The sequence below is a fragment of the Cervus canadensis genome, chromosome 15 (genome assembly GCF_019320065.1).
Source record: "Cervus canadensis isolate Bull #8, Minnesota chromosome 15, ASM1932006v1, whole genome shotgun sequence".
NCBI lineage: Eukaryota > Metazoa > Chordata > Mammalia > Artiodactyla > Cervidae > Cervus > Cervus canadensis.
Genome location: NC_057400.1, coordinates 37,742,947 through 37,757,198, shown reverse-complemented (window position 1 = coordinate 37,757,198; position 14,252 = coordinate 37,742,947). Strand labels below are relative to the sequence as shown.

General features: G+C 36.2%; 1 protein-coding gene across 5 annotated transcripts in view; it reads left to right on the top strand.

The window, feature by feature from the left end:
* Window positions 1-13,893, top strand: part of LOC122453764 (cytohesin 1 interacting protein) — a 75,762-nt gene extending 61,869 nt beyond the window's left edge. For all 5 annotated transcript variants that reach the window (XM_043487929.1, XM_043487928.1, XM_043487927.1 and 2 more), the window contains 3 exons: window positions 1,438-1,507; window positions 9,727-9,793; window positions 12,433-13,893. In XM_043487929.1, coding sequence (XP_043343864.1) covers window positions 1,438-1,507; window positions 9,727-9,793; window positions 12,433-12,893 — 598 coding nt within the window. In that variant the 3' untranslated portion in view covers window positions 12,894-13,893. The remainder of the gene's footprint in view (window positions 1-1,437; window positions 1,508-9,726; window positions 9,794-12,432) is intronic.
* Window positions 13,894-14,252: the final 359 nt, after the last annotated feature.

Here is a 14,252-nt window from a genome sequence, read left to right as displayed (position 1 = left end):
GCTTTTTTTTGGGGGAGGGGGCAGTTGTGTGAGAGTAATTTCGAAAGATGACTTGTGGTGGAAGAGGACCGTGTCCAACTCTATGGTTCCTATGAGTTCAGGATAAAGGGTGAGGACCACTCTAGCTCCAGAGAAACTTCAATCTATGAAGTAGGAACATGTTCAAGGGAACATGCTGGTGGTTAGAATCAGAAACCTGTATTCCAAATGGGTGAAGTGGGCAGACCTCAGGTGTATACTTAAAGAGTAGTGGGTGGAGACAAGTGGAAATCCAGAGGTCAGGGAAATGAGAGACAATTTGTACAAATACTGAAGACAGCGGCCAGTCTATGCCTACAATTCTGCCCACAGATATCTGTTGCTTGGGTAGATCAGATCAACAGTAAGGTACCAAACAGATTCACATGGATCCTCCCTATCATCTAGAGTCAAGAGCCTATAATGAGAAAGCTGATGTGTTGGCTTGCTATGATCTCATTGTCTTGGGTATAATGCTATTGGAAACAGCATTATACCCAATAGACTGCATTTAATATTATTATTTTACCTTGACAAATTTCTTGCATCTTTATAGAGTTACAGCTTATTTATCAGAATGACTTTGAACGAATCCTTAAAAAGATGCTTAGTTTTGTAACTCATACGTCATATTTATCTTATTCAGAATGATGCTTTAGTAGTCAAAATAAAGGCTTCTAACTTGAGCCCACAAAACAAATAAATCACTCAGGATAGAACAAGTCTCTTTATTTTCAGAAAGGCATTTGGTATAGGGAGAAAGAACACCATTAAATTGATAATTCTAGGATTAAAGTTTGTACACTTAAAAGTTTTGAGATGAGTCATTTGAAAGTTAATATCTCAGTAGTTCTGACCCGATTTGTTCTAGTTCTAAGGTTCGGGCAATTTACAGAGGTAAAATTTTCTAGAATCTTAAGGAAGAAAAGATTTTCCCATTTTAAGAAGTAGTTTTTTGATTTCATTGTTTGAAAGTCCCTAATGCGGGTTTTCAATTGCTGTATTCCTCATGCTTAGCACAATGTCTAGAGTCTGGCTCATAGTAGATGCCCAATGAATAGTCACCAAATGAGAGGTGGTTCAGCCAGACCACACAACACGTTCTAGTAGAGAACAACCATCATTGCCCTAGAGTGGCTTCTATAAAATGAGCTACAGTTTACAAATAAACCAGAGTCTTTTCTTCTAGTCACCCTCTCAAAGGGTGTATTTTTTTTTTTTTTTCCATATTCTTTCTTTGAATGTTGTCAGAAGGTTTGGCTTAGGTCCAGATACTTGAAGTGCCATGAGAATGGTGACATTTATGTTGCTTTTTGAGGACAGTCTGTGCTCAAAGTATAGTACTCCGTAAGGGATGGTGCTTGTTTGAGAGAATCACTCATGTTATTTCCCGCTCCCCTCCTTTTTTTCTTAAAACAGGATAGAGACTCTTAATGGAACAATGATTCTCAAAAGAACAGAGCTTGAGGCAAAGCTGCAAGTTTTAAAGGTAATTTAATTTAATACAGTGAGGCAAATTTTTCATCCTTGAATGTGTGAGTGGAAGAATAAAGATCTATTTGAAGAATTGAGATAGCCCTTGAAGGTGATGAGTCTAAACTGCTGAATTATCAAGAGCCATACAATTACATTTGCAGGAATATTAAATTCTACAAACCAGGGCAAATCACTTCCTTCCTTCCTCCTTCTGTCTATGGGGCTCAGAAAGGCAACAGGAAAGCACATCACCTGAAGAAGTTTTCATTAATGCACCTGTGATCTCTTTTGATTTACATTCTGTTTGGGAAAAAACAAAGATGGAGGAGCTGTCAATTTTCCTAAGTGCTGTATGTGTGTGCAGGAAGGCCTAGGATTTTTGTTTTCTGTTGTCCTTCCATTTTGCCTCCTTCTTACTACAAAGATCAAGTTCCTCTACTCCTGTGGATGTCCTTGAATCTACTTTTGCTGGCAAATACACTGTCAACTTTGGAGAAGAAATTGAAGTTTTCAGGAGATAGTGCACAATGCAGGATGTTCAGTGAAAATTCTCTGGGCTCTTTGAGGGCCTTAAAAATCTCAGTTTTTTAGAATGTGGAAGTTCTGGCAGGCCATGAAATCTAGGTCCTCACTCATGTGCATCTTAATTATTTGGCCCAAGAGGGTAGAGTTACCATATTTTTGTTTTATCTTGTATTCCTCCTTTCTCCCACATCTGATTTATCAACAAGCCCTGTTTTATTCTTTGTCAACATTAGTTTTATATTCTTGTCATTTTGCTTATCCCTCTGATCTTTTGAATCAATTTATAAAATTCCTTGAAAAAAATATCCTCTGTTAGATTTTGATAAGAATTGAATTGTCTTTACAGAATAAATAAGATCAATGAACATTTTTATGATTTTTGCTTTCCTTACTTCAAACACAGGGTCTGTGTCTTTCTATTCAAGTCTTTTATGTACTTCAAAAAATTCTGTATTTTCTTCATCCATTTTATATTTACACTGATTATACATTACATATTATATAATGTACATTACATATACACTGATAGATTTATTCCTATATAATAAATAAATTTAAATTGTAGTTTTAATTAATAAATATAATTATTTCTAAATTTTTCTTGCTGTAATTAATGTAGTTTTTTAATTTTTCAAATGCTTATTGCTATTGATATTTATGTAAATTTTAGATCCAAGAGTCTTGCTGAACTCCCTTTATTCTAGCTATATGTTTGCAGATTCCCTTGGATTTTTTATGTAAACATATTATCTGCATATAATAAAAGTTTGCCCCTTTACTCCCAATTGTTCAACTAGTTTATTTTTTTCTTCTCTTATAATATTGGTTAGGACCTTCAGGATATTGCAAATAATGACTGTTAGTTTTCAAGTTAAAAGAAGTGTCTCTAATATTTTATCATTAAAGTTTTGTAAGGAGTAAATAGCTCATCATATTATTTTTAGGTTTTTTAAAACTGTCAAAAGCTAATTTGCTTCTGCAGAAGAGAGTCTTAGTGAAAATCTTTTTTGAAAAAGTAAAACTGGCTGTTTCAGCCTTTTGTAAAAAAAAAAAAAAAAAAAAGAAATGTAGAATATAAGCTAGTAATGTTATTTAAAATATAAGTGAAAAATAGGTTTATGTTTCACGGAATAAAGAACTCTCTTGCACGACACATTTGCATGTTTATAAGCATTTTCTGTGCTTTGAACATTTTCTCTTAAAGTTGTAATATACATACTTTATTGTTTTTCTAACCTAGAACATTTTCAACACCTCCATCGTCTCCCAAAACATCACGAATCTTAACATCTTTAAACGTCCATTTAAACCTCCATCTTCTTTATTATTGCTTACTTTAGAAAATTCTATTTTTAAAATAAAAAAGACAGGTTTTTATTCCTAACAGCTGGTAATGAGCAAGTATACCAACCTGTGAACTGATTGGCTTGCCCCGTTTCTTATATTCTGTTCTTTACTTTTGGGTTTACTTTCCTTCTTGCCATAGTGTTTCTTTTAGTGAGGGTGGGTGGGTCTTTATTGAAAAATATTTATTTCACTGCTGCTATTGAAAGAGTTTTATAGGTAATTGGATTATTCTAAGCTGATGTTTGTCTCCTTAGCACTTTGATTGTATTGTTCTTTGATATTTTGTTTATGAGGGCTCTCCTAATTGTTTATCTTTTGTAGGTAATTTGCATTTTCTATATTTTCTTCTAAAAGTTTAAAGTGTTTTTTTTTAATATTGAAGTCTTTAATTCACTTAAAATTAATTTTTTATGTAGTATAAGATAGGATTCCAATTTTATTTTATTTTTTCTCTTTGGAAACTCAGTTCTCCCAGTACCATTTATTTTATACAGTCTTTCCTTTTCCCCAGTGGATCTGAAATGAAACTTCTGTTTTTACACTAGTTCCATATATGAATGAATCTTATAGGCTTCTAATTCTGATCCATTGATTAATTTGTTTCTCTCAGACTCAGCTATTCCACATTTGTAATAAATATTGATGTCTGATTGGGCAAGATTTTTAGGTTATTCTTGGCCCTTTAATTGTGCACATTTTAGAATCAGATTGTCAAATTCTATAATTTTGGAGTTTTGATAGGTATCATTGTTTTATACAGATCAATTTGAGGAACCTGCTATCTGTATGCTATTGAGCTTTCTTACTGACAAGACTATCTCACTAGATAATTTTTAATTATTTTTTGTATTTCAATAAGGTCCTATATTTTTATGCAGATAGACCTTATGCATCTTTTATTAGATTTATTCCTTTGTAAAATGATTTTTCTTCTTATATACTTTATTAAAAATATTGTTTTGAGGTTTATTCATAGATGTGTGAAATAAATTTTCCTATGCTGTTATTATACTCAAACACTTTGCCAGACTATATAATTTCTAATTATCTATAGATTATTTTGAGTTTCTCATGAAGATAGTAACTATCTATTAGGAATGATATTCAGCTCTTATTTTGCTATATCAGGTAAGGTCTACAATACAGTGATGAATAGAAACTAAACTAGTAGGCATCCTAACTTTGCTCTTGACCATAAAGGGAGTTCTTTTAACTCTTTCTTATCTCTAGGGATATACTTTTTATGTTAAGAAGGCTCCCTTCTATACCAAGTTTGCTAGTCGTTTTTACAGTGCTTGTATATTATCTTGTAGCAGGTACATTGTTTTTCTGTAAGTGTTGAGATGGTCTTCTCATTTATTTTTAAAAATCTGTCAGTTTGGTGAATAACCTTTAAAGATTTCTAATGTAAAAACACCCTTGCATTTCTATAATATATCCATAATTTACATAATTATAATAAGTATAACATAATTATGTAAATTGTGGTCATAATTTATACTTTTTATATACTTGTAGATTTGGCCTGCTGACATTTTCTTTAGAATTGTTGAAGGTAACTTCATTTTACAGATAGAATGGTCTGTAATTTTCTTCTCTCAGACTATCTTTTTTTTAATCTTCTTTTTTAGTTTTGGTATCGAATTTACTAGGCTCTTAACATGAGCTGAGGAATCTCTTCCCCTTTTTGTCCTCTGGCAGAATTCTTGTAACACTATCTGAATCACCTGGACTTGGGGCTCTTTTTGATGTGAATACTTCTAAACTCGGTTTTGGTTTCTTTATAAGACTGCTCAAGGTTTCTGCTGTTGTTTGTTTGTTTGCTTGAGCCAGCTTTATTGAATGATGTTTTTGCTAGTAAAGTTTTGAAATTTTCAAATTTAATGCACGAAGTTGATAATAAACATTCTATTTTCATCTTTTTCTTTCCTAACAAGCTGTGCTTATGTCCCCATTTTCATTTGTACTACTTTTTATGGCTTTTTTTCCCCCTTGGTAATTCTCTCTAGAGGATTTCCCATTTGGGGATCTTTTCAAAACCCAGTATTTCAATTTTGGTCAATTATTCATCTTTTTCCTGGTTGCTTTTAAGGTGTTCTTTTGTCTTTACTGATCTAGTTTCACCACAGTCTGATTAGGCTTGGATTCATTTCTAAATTTATCCTGCTGGGAACTTGCAGTGTCCTCAGTTTTTGTGACTTTCTTTGGTTTGGGGTAATTATCAGCTTGACCTCTGTGAATATACCTTCCTCATCGTTCCCTGGATAGTCTTCTGAAACTCCTGCTAGGCACATTTCAGAGTCTTTTGATTTAACTTCCATGCTTCTTAACCACCCTTTCAGATTTTGTATCACAATATGTTTTTGTTTAATTTTTTAATTGAAGTACAATTGATTTACAGTCAATTATGTTAGTTTTAGGTGTACAGCAGTGATTCACTTATACATATATATGTGTATGTATCTACGTTCTTTTTTCAATTCTTTTCATTGTTATGTTATTTTTTAATTCCTTCATATTATCTTTAGTAATGTTGTCTGTGTTCTGTATAGAATGTGTTCTTTCTGTTGAGTTTTAAAAATTAATTTTTTATTTTCAAATAATTCGTTTTCATGCTTATGTTTTCTTTTCTTCCTTTGTTTCAAATTTCTTATTCTTAGGAACATCACATTTCTCTCTCAGAGGACTGAAAATACTCTTTATTTTAGTCTTTGAACACTTTTCTATTTTTATTTTGTTTGGAGAGAATTCATGTACTGATTATCAGTTTTGTTGTCTTTCTTATCATCAAACTTCTGTGGCGTTCTGGAGTGTGGATTGCCTGCTTCCCCTGGCCTCTCGGTGCCACGCAGTGTGAACTGGGCAGTGGTCTCTGCTCTGCAACTCAAGACCTCCAGCACACAGCCAGGCCTGGCAGCTTGGATGCCTTCCCCGGGGGCCAGTATGCAGCTTGGGTCGTGAGGCTGCATTCATGTGCTTCTGCCCCTGTGGGTACAAGCTTTCCATGAGCTATAGTCACCCTTAGCAGCTTTGTTCAGCCTCCTTTTCATGGTGGTAGAGCTTAACCAAGTTTCTTCTCTCAAGCAGGAAACCTTTCTTTGTCTCTGCCTCACACAGGGTCTAATTTTCTCCTGACTTCTTTCTTTTTCTCCAGGTCTAGTAGAACTTTGGGTTCATTCCTATTCATCATCTTTCGTTTCTATTGCCTTTCCAATCTTGTAATTGTGAGATTTCCAGCTCATCACTTGGGCTGGAAATGTCTGGGTCTGACCTATTAACCAGAGTCAGATTGGCTTCCCCTTCACGCGATGACATTTAGTTTGTGCATCCTGCTACGTCAGTGTGCATTGTCTCACAAAGACTCCTTGTGTGGCCACGACCTCTTCTTCAGAAGCAATGGTCCCTTCTGAGCTAAATTTTCAGGGATTCCCTTTCTTGTGACCTATGATTCAAATGTTTGACATGAAAACAGCACATCTAGTGGGATAACTGAGGGAACTATTCTCTGATATTTACTGAGTTTGTGGCCCTTGGGAAACATTTTGCTACATTGAACTTTTATTTTTTAATCTAGAACTTTTAGGACAGTTATCTATGAAAGCACTATAAAAGTAGTAAGTGTTAGTTGCTCAGTCATGTCTTATCCTTTGTGACCCCACAGACCATAGCCCATTAGGCTCCTCTGGCCATGGAATTCTCCAGGCAAGAATACTGGAGTGGGTAGACATTCCATTCTCCAGGGGATCTTCCCGACCCAGGGTTCAAACCCAGGGTCTCCTGCATTGCATTGCAGGCAGATTGTTTTCTGTCTGAGCCACCAGGGCAGCCCAGGTGGCATATAAGTAGTAAAGTGCCATGGAAATGTTTATCTATAAGTCTCATGGAGAATGAAAACTTTGGAGACATATTCAACCAAATATCCAGTCTGTGACAGCAGAGTGTTTTTTTCAGAGAGCCACCCTTTCATGTATTCATTTAGCCAACATTTAAGGAGCAGCTTCAGTATGACAGGCACTGAACTAGGCACAGTGAGTTGAGCTGATGTGGCCTAGTAGGGTTAGATCTCGCCTACGCTTCAATTTTCTTCTAATAACGAGAGGTTAGATTGGTCCAAATACACCACTGTGATGTTAACAGTAGACTGAAACAGACTCTGAGGAAAATAGGGAAGCTTCAATGCAAACTAAAAGCTCTTAGTCACTTTGACACAGCTGCTCTTTACACTGGTATTTTCTTGGTTTAAGTGATGACATACTGAGATGACTGGGACAAACCAACAGATTTGATACTTAAAAACCTTTATTTTCACAGAAACTATTTGGCAAGCCCTGACTTTGTATTTATAGGTAGTAAGTACAGAAATACATCTTCCTCTTCTGCCTATAATTAGTTTTGAGTGTTGGTCTTATGCTCCCCAATTGGACTCTATCCTCTTGTAAGAGATAAACCTCTTTAAGAAGGAAAAAAGGGCTTAGTGTACATGCCAGATCCCTGCTGGTTCTGTACTTCCTGGTTTCCTGACTCTGACCTTCACATGACCTCAGATTTACAAGAGCTATAATTCAGGTAGCCCAGCAGTCTTTGAGCCAGGTAGACTATGTTTTAGTATCGAAAAAACAAGGAATTAACTGAGCGAGGTATTTTATGTCTTTGACTTGTTGGTCACATATTACATTGACAGGCATAAGGAGTGCCACTATATGTTACTGTATCAAGGCTGAGAAAATCCGGCCCAGTGATTGTTCATTCCCTGAACCAGCCAGAGTCCCCCTTAAACATGTAATGACATTCTTGTAATATTTCCTTTTCCTTTAGTCTTCCCCTTCCGAATGTACTTTCCCCCCACTCTCCCATTTTAGCCTTCGTCTACCCCTTCCAGACTGATTTGTACAAAGGACCACTTGTTTCTAACTAGGCTGCCTTTCCTTCCTGATAAATGTCCACAGGCAAATCTGAGTGGTGGGGGACCTAAACCTGGGGGCTTGCGGTGGGGACCTGAAGTGGCAAAGGAAGGGGTAGAGTAAAAAGCAGAGAGAAGGGAGAAGGAGCCTTTTTGCCTTGCCGGGTGCCTTCTGCTTCATTGACTTTCGATTCCCATCCACAGCCTGGCTGTGGGCTAGGCCAGGCCTCATGTGCAGTTGTGACCATTACAACAGCCACTTCATCCCTCCCTGGGCCACTGTTCTCATGCACAGGGCAGCCAAGGAAGGAAGCAGCTAAGAAGTCAAGAACTGTTAAGAAATGTTCTAAGTTTAGCCCTCCAAGGATATCTTTTAGAGCTGGTCAGCTTCCCTTTTTGTGTATAGAAAATAAATAGATTTCCCGCAGAAAAGACAGTGTTAATGACCCAGGCCTATAGAATGATGGTGGTATTTCTTTTAATCGAAATACAGTTGATTTATAATATTGTGTTAGTTTCGGATGTACAGCAAAGTGATCCAGTTATACATTTTTTTTTCAGATTTCTTTCTATTACATGTTACTATAAGATACTGAATGTAGGTCTCTGTGGTGTACGATAAATTCTTGTTGTTTATCTATTTTATGTATAGTGGTATGTATGTCTTAATCCTATACTCCTAATTTATCCCTCCCCTGCCCTGTTCCCCCTTTGATAAGCATGTTTGTTTTCTATGTCTGTGAATCTGTTTCTGTTTTATAAATAAGCTTATTGGTATCAATTTTTTAGGTTCCACATATTAGTGGTATCATATAGTATTTGTCTTTCTCTTTCTGACTTGCTTTTTTCTTAGTGTGATAATCTCTAAGCCCATCCATACTGCTGCAAATGGCATTATTTCATTCTTTTTCATGGCTGAGTAATATTTCATTGTATATATGTACCACATCTTCTGTGTCCATTCAAAATGATCATGGCATTTTTTTGAACATTTACTAAGCTGTATCCACCGTTCCACCCATTTTCATCTACTAATGCTTATAATCCTCATGAAAATCCCAGGGTTTAGGTTCTGTTGTCCTCATGTTAAAGATGAGAGAAGCCTAGAGTTTAAAGTCATGCTGAATCAGCTAGTAAATGGACACAAACCCAAGCAATCTGCTTTTCCAAGAATTTAAAATAAAAAAAACCCTAAGTATCATTGTTTCTATTATCTGTCATCTCTATTGAAACAATGTCATTGTTTCAATTTGTTGGTGCTTCTAGACTATTTCTTGAGAAATTGGTGTTTCCAATATTCCCCTATTACACAGAAAAAAAAATCTTTCAAATGAATGAGAGGGATTGTTAGTGCTAGAAAGAAATGAAAAAAATGAATTGAAAAATCTGAACATCTGAAAGTACATTGCTATCTTCTCTGGGGTTTCCTAATAATTAGCACTTTTTTTCTTCTTTCTCAGCAAACCTTGAAAAAGAAATGGGTGGAGTTCAGATCTCTGCAGTTACAGGAACAGCGCCTGCTTCATGGTAAATGTGATTTCCGGTTCAGAAACCACACTTACATTTCATCCTTTCAGTACTTCTGTGTCTAACTTGTTTTAAGATTGGCATCATTACAAGGAAAAAATTGTCTAGCATGGGTCAAAAATAGTTTGTATTCCTTTGGCTTGGCTTTTGGAGTGACCAGTGTATTTGGAGGAGAGGTAAGTCCAATGACGTCCCCTCTTCCATACATATAACACATGCACATGAAAACATGGACATGCATGCATGCATGCACACACTCGCAAGAAGCACCTGGGGATTTTAGAAGAGCAATATGAATGATTGCCTCATTTTCCTATTTGGCAGATGAATTAAATTCCTGAGAATACCTATGGCTCAGGGGCTGCGTAGTTCTGAGAAACTCTTGAAGCTGGAATGGTAGCGTGCTTCTTGGGTGGAGCTTGTATTATTTGTTCAAATTGTGTGAGTTACAATAATACAGAGGTATTCTCCTTCATGGCCCTCAAACCAAAGAAATGTTAAGGATCTTTAAAACAGTAAATACATGCTTCTTGCCATTGTATGCATTCTGAGAAGAAGGGTTGAGTTTAAAATTTGTTGACTTGGTACTTGCTGTGTGACTGGTATAACCTGAGGAATGAGCTTATGTGTACAAACAATGCACTGAAACCACTAGCTATGTGGGTGTGAAATATAGGTTATATCTTTGTTGGATAATATTGACCTAAAGTCTCTACTTGTAACCTTACAATATCTGTTAGTTAAAGTGATCATCTGTTTATAGAAAAAAGATACATTAAATTCTTAATTTGGCACTAATATATGACAGAAGTTTGTGTTCAAGTTCTTTCTTTTCAGGAAATGAAACACGTATGAGTTACTTCTCTATTTGTGTTTATAAAGTAATAGTCTTAAAAATATATAACAGGGTTTTTCTGAGGGATCTAAAATTTGCTAACAAGTTAGAGGCACAAATATATGACCGCTTCCTGGATTTCTGTAGACTTCAGGGTGTTTGGGATATCTTTGCCTCCACTTGCAGAGGAGCATCCTGAAGGTGAGATGGGGTTTGATCTGATAAGTGTAGGCAGTCCTGTGGTTCTATGGGCATGGCCTTGTATAGGCAAGGTCCTTATTTCAGGATCAAGGAGATTGGCTCCTCATAAGGCCATTGTCTATATTTTTTTGAGAGATTAAAAGAGTTCTTTAGTTTACTTTTTATAGACCTAGAATAAACATCCAGGGCATGAGATTCTACAAGCCAAATGCTCTCCAATCAAAAGACATTCATCAACTTGTTGCCAGATGAAATAAAGTAGGTTTTGTTAACAAAAAAGAATGCATTTTAACTGGTCACCACAGGGCTGACCCTACTCAACCTTGCAGATCAAATGGAAAAATAAACAAACAGTCTCTTTTAATATTGTCAACCAAGGGCAAAGGAGAGCAGCAGTAGAGACAATCAGCATGAGGTTAAAAAAACACATCTCTGAGTGTGTAATGTTCTATTACTTTTCAGGAAGCAAAGTCACCTTCAAATGATTTTTTTTTTCTGGCTAGTATTACAAATAATCTCCTTTCTTTTAGCAGCATACCAAACAACTCAGATAGTACAGAAGCAAGTGGGATATGAACAGGCTGTTGGTGTGAGATTAAAATTTGAGTTTGGAGAGCCCAGATGTAGGTTATAAAAGGTGGATGACGAAATTCAGCCAAGCAGATAACATTCAATATTTTCAAATGATTATTTATTTTAGGACAGGGATGTTTTCTGGATACACTACCATTTCAAAGAATTTAAGCATTTAAGTATTCTACGAATAAACTGGGAATATCGAGGCTCTAAGATATCCTTTCTGTTCTAAACATCTTTGAATTCTCTAATAATCAGTCCATAAGGTGCAGGTTTTATAACTGTGCTTTCCATACATTTCAAGTGATGTTATAATAATAAAAAATGCAGTAAATAAAAATCAGAGGAACTAAAACAGAGAAAATCCATAAGAGGGCATTTCTCCAAGTATATTCTTTGGAACCCATTTCTATGATGATTTTAACAAAAAGTGGCAGGATCACTTCAATGTAAGAAATGATTCTTTTGGAAATTCTAAAGTTGCACTGGAATGCTGTTAGTTGAGTTGAATTGTTTTCATGTGAAGAATTTTATTTCAATTTATTTAATCTAGACTATTTTTGTGACCATGGAATCCTTTACATGAAACTAATCCATCAACAAGGGTTTCCCAGGTGGCACAGTGCTAAATTATCCACCTACCAATGCAGGAGATGCAAGAGATGGAGGTTTGGTCCCTGGGTCAGGAAGATTCTCTGGAGTAGGAAATGGCAACCTAATCCAGTGTCCTTGCCTGGAAAACTCCATGGACAGAAGAGCCTGGCAGCCTACAGTCACAGGGTCACAAAGAGTCAAACACAACTGAGTAACTGAGCACACACAGTCTATGGACGAATAGCTTGAAAAATCATACTCTTAAACTTATCAAATGATCTCCTAGACAGTCACTTATTTGTGCAAGCTTGGTGAAAAGAATTATTTACCCTTACTCTTTCTTCTGCCTTTCAAAGAGAAATTTTGATGTATTTACTTATAAGAAGTGATGTTTAGATCTATTTCACAGTAGACTTTCTTTTCTGCATTCTAGGCGATGCAACTAACTGCCCAAGTTTGGATAATATGGACATAGATGAATCCACATTGCTTGGACTCCTGCCTGGCCCAGCCCTCCTGGACCGGAATCGATTATCCAGTGCAAGCAGTTGTAAGAGCTGGCTGAGCTCCATGACGATAGACAGTGAGGATGGATACCAGACCTGTGCGTCTGAAGACTCCAGTCGGGAAGCCTTCAGCCGCCAGACAAGCACAGATGATGAGTGCTTTGTCCCCAAGGAAGGAGATGATTTTCTGAAGAGGTCTTCTTCGAGGAGGAATCGGAGCATTAGTTCTGCCAGCAGTGGGTCCATGTCTCCTTTGTGCGAAGGCAACTTCTCAGGCATGTATGGGACCCTGCCCAGGAAAAGCAGAAGGGGAAGTGTCCGGAAACAGCTCTTGAAATTCATCCCAGGCCTTCACCGCGCTGTGGAAGAGGAAGAGAGTCGCTTTTAATGGATTGTCATGCCCTTTCATATTAGCTTATTTTGTAAACATCTTCAGATTCCTTTAGATCAACTCCACCCAACTTAGTGGGAAAGTGCAGATGGATTGCAAAACTGACATCACATTTCATAGCGGTAGTGAACTTTATTTAAACGTTTGTACCATTATGTATGCTTCTGCAATTGTTTTTTAACCAGAACGGTTCAAGTTCTAAGCAGGCAGTAGGAAAATTAAATAATAATAAATTACAAAATATAACAAATTAACTCAAGTGCCTGCTTATTTTAATGCTGCCTGTGAAAGCAAGGGTAATATTTATTTTCTAGATTAGTCATGTGAGAAGTTGAGAAATTTTAGAATCAAGTGTAAATAAGAAAGTGACAGAATGTAATTATTTGGAATATCTTCTGTAGATTAATTGGTAAGGTACAAAACTTCATATTTGCTTAAGCTCAGTAGACTATGGGGAGGCTTATTAATAGGTGATTTTGAATGTTCCTTGTCAAGTTTATGAAAGATTAGAAGTGAAGGTGATCATCAGCCCTTTTTTACATCCACAGTGACAATGAAGCAGGAAGTAGATTTAATAGGATGATTTAAGCTTTATAAAATCCATTGAAAGATGTTTTCTAAGATGGGTGCTAAAGAAGACTATAATAAGGTCTTTTTTATTGGTGGCCTAAACAAAATGAATGAGGATGTCTTTCTTACCTGATTCAACTTTTGCTCTTCCTAAACGTTGATGACAAGTCTGGAACTCTCAAGATCCTACAGCCTTGTGATTTTTTTGAACAAATATCTAAAATTTGAAAAATTAGAGTTAGGAAAAAGATCTTCCTCCTGTGGAATTTTTTTTGCATTACTCCTCACTTTATATTATATATTCTTAATAGTTATTGCCTCAACACTCTCTTGTCTATTAGTTATGTTGGTATCACTTTACTCCTCACCTTTCAATCACATTTTTATTCAATGCCCATTAAAGTTCATGATTTCTCTGTTCTGGTGATATAGCTGCTTATTACCTGTATTCTAGGATAGATAATCTGGACAACGCAATAAACAGTCCCTACTGATTGTGAATGCTGTGTGTGCATGTGTGTGTGTATGTGTGAGAGATAACTGATACAATTAAACTGAGTAAAGAGTGACTCATTTTGAGAAAAAAAGAGATGAGGGCAAGGAAGCTTGTAGGGTAAGAAATAAATGATAAAATAAAATAGGAAAATATTTCTAATGGGACATGCTGCTGCTGCTGCTGCTGCTAAGTCTCTTCAATTATGTCCAACTCTGTGCGACCTCATAGATGGCAGCCCACCAGGCTCTCCTGTCCCTGGAATTCTCCAGGCAAGAACACTGGAGTGGGCT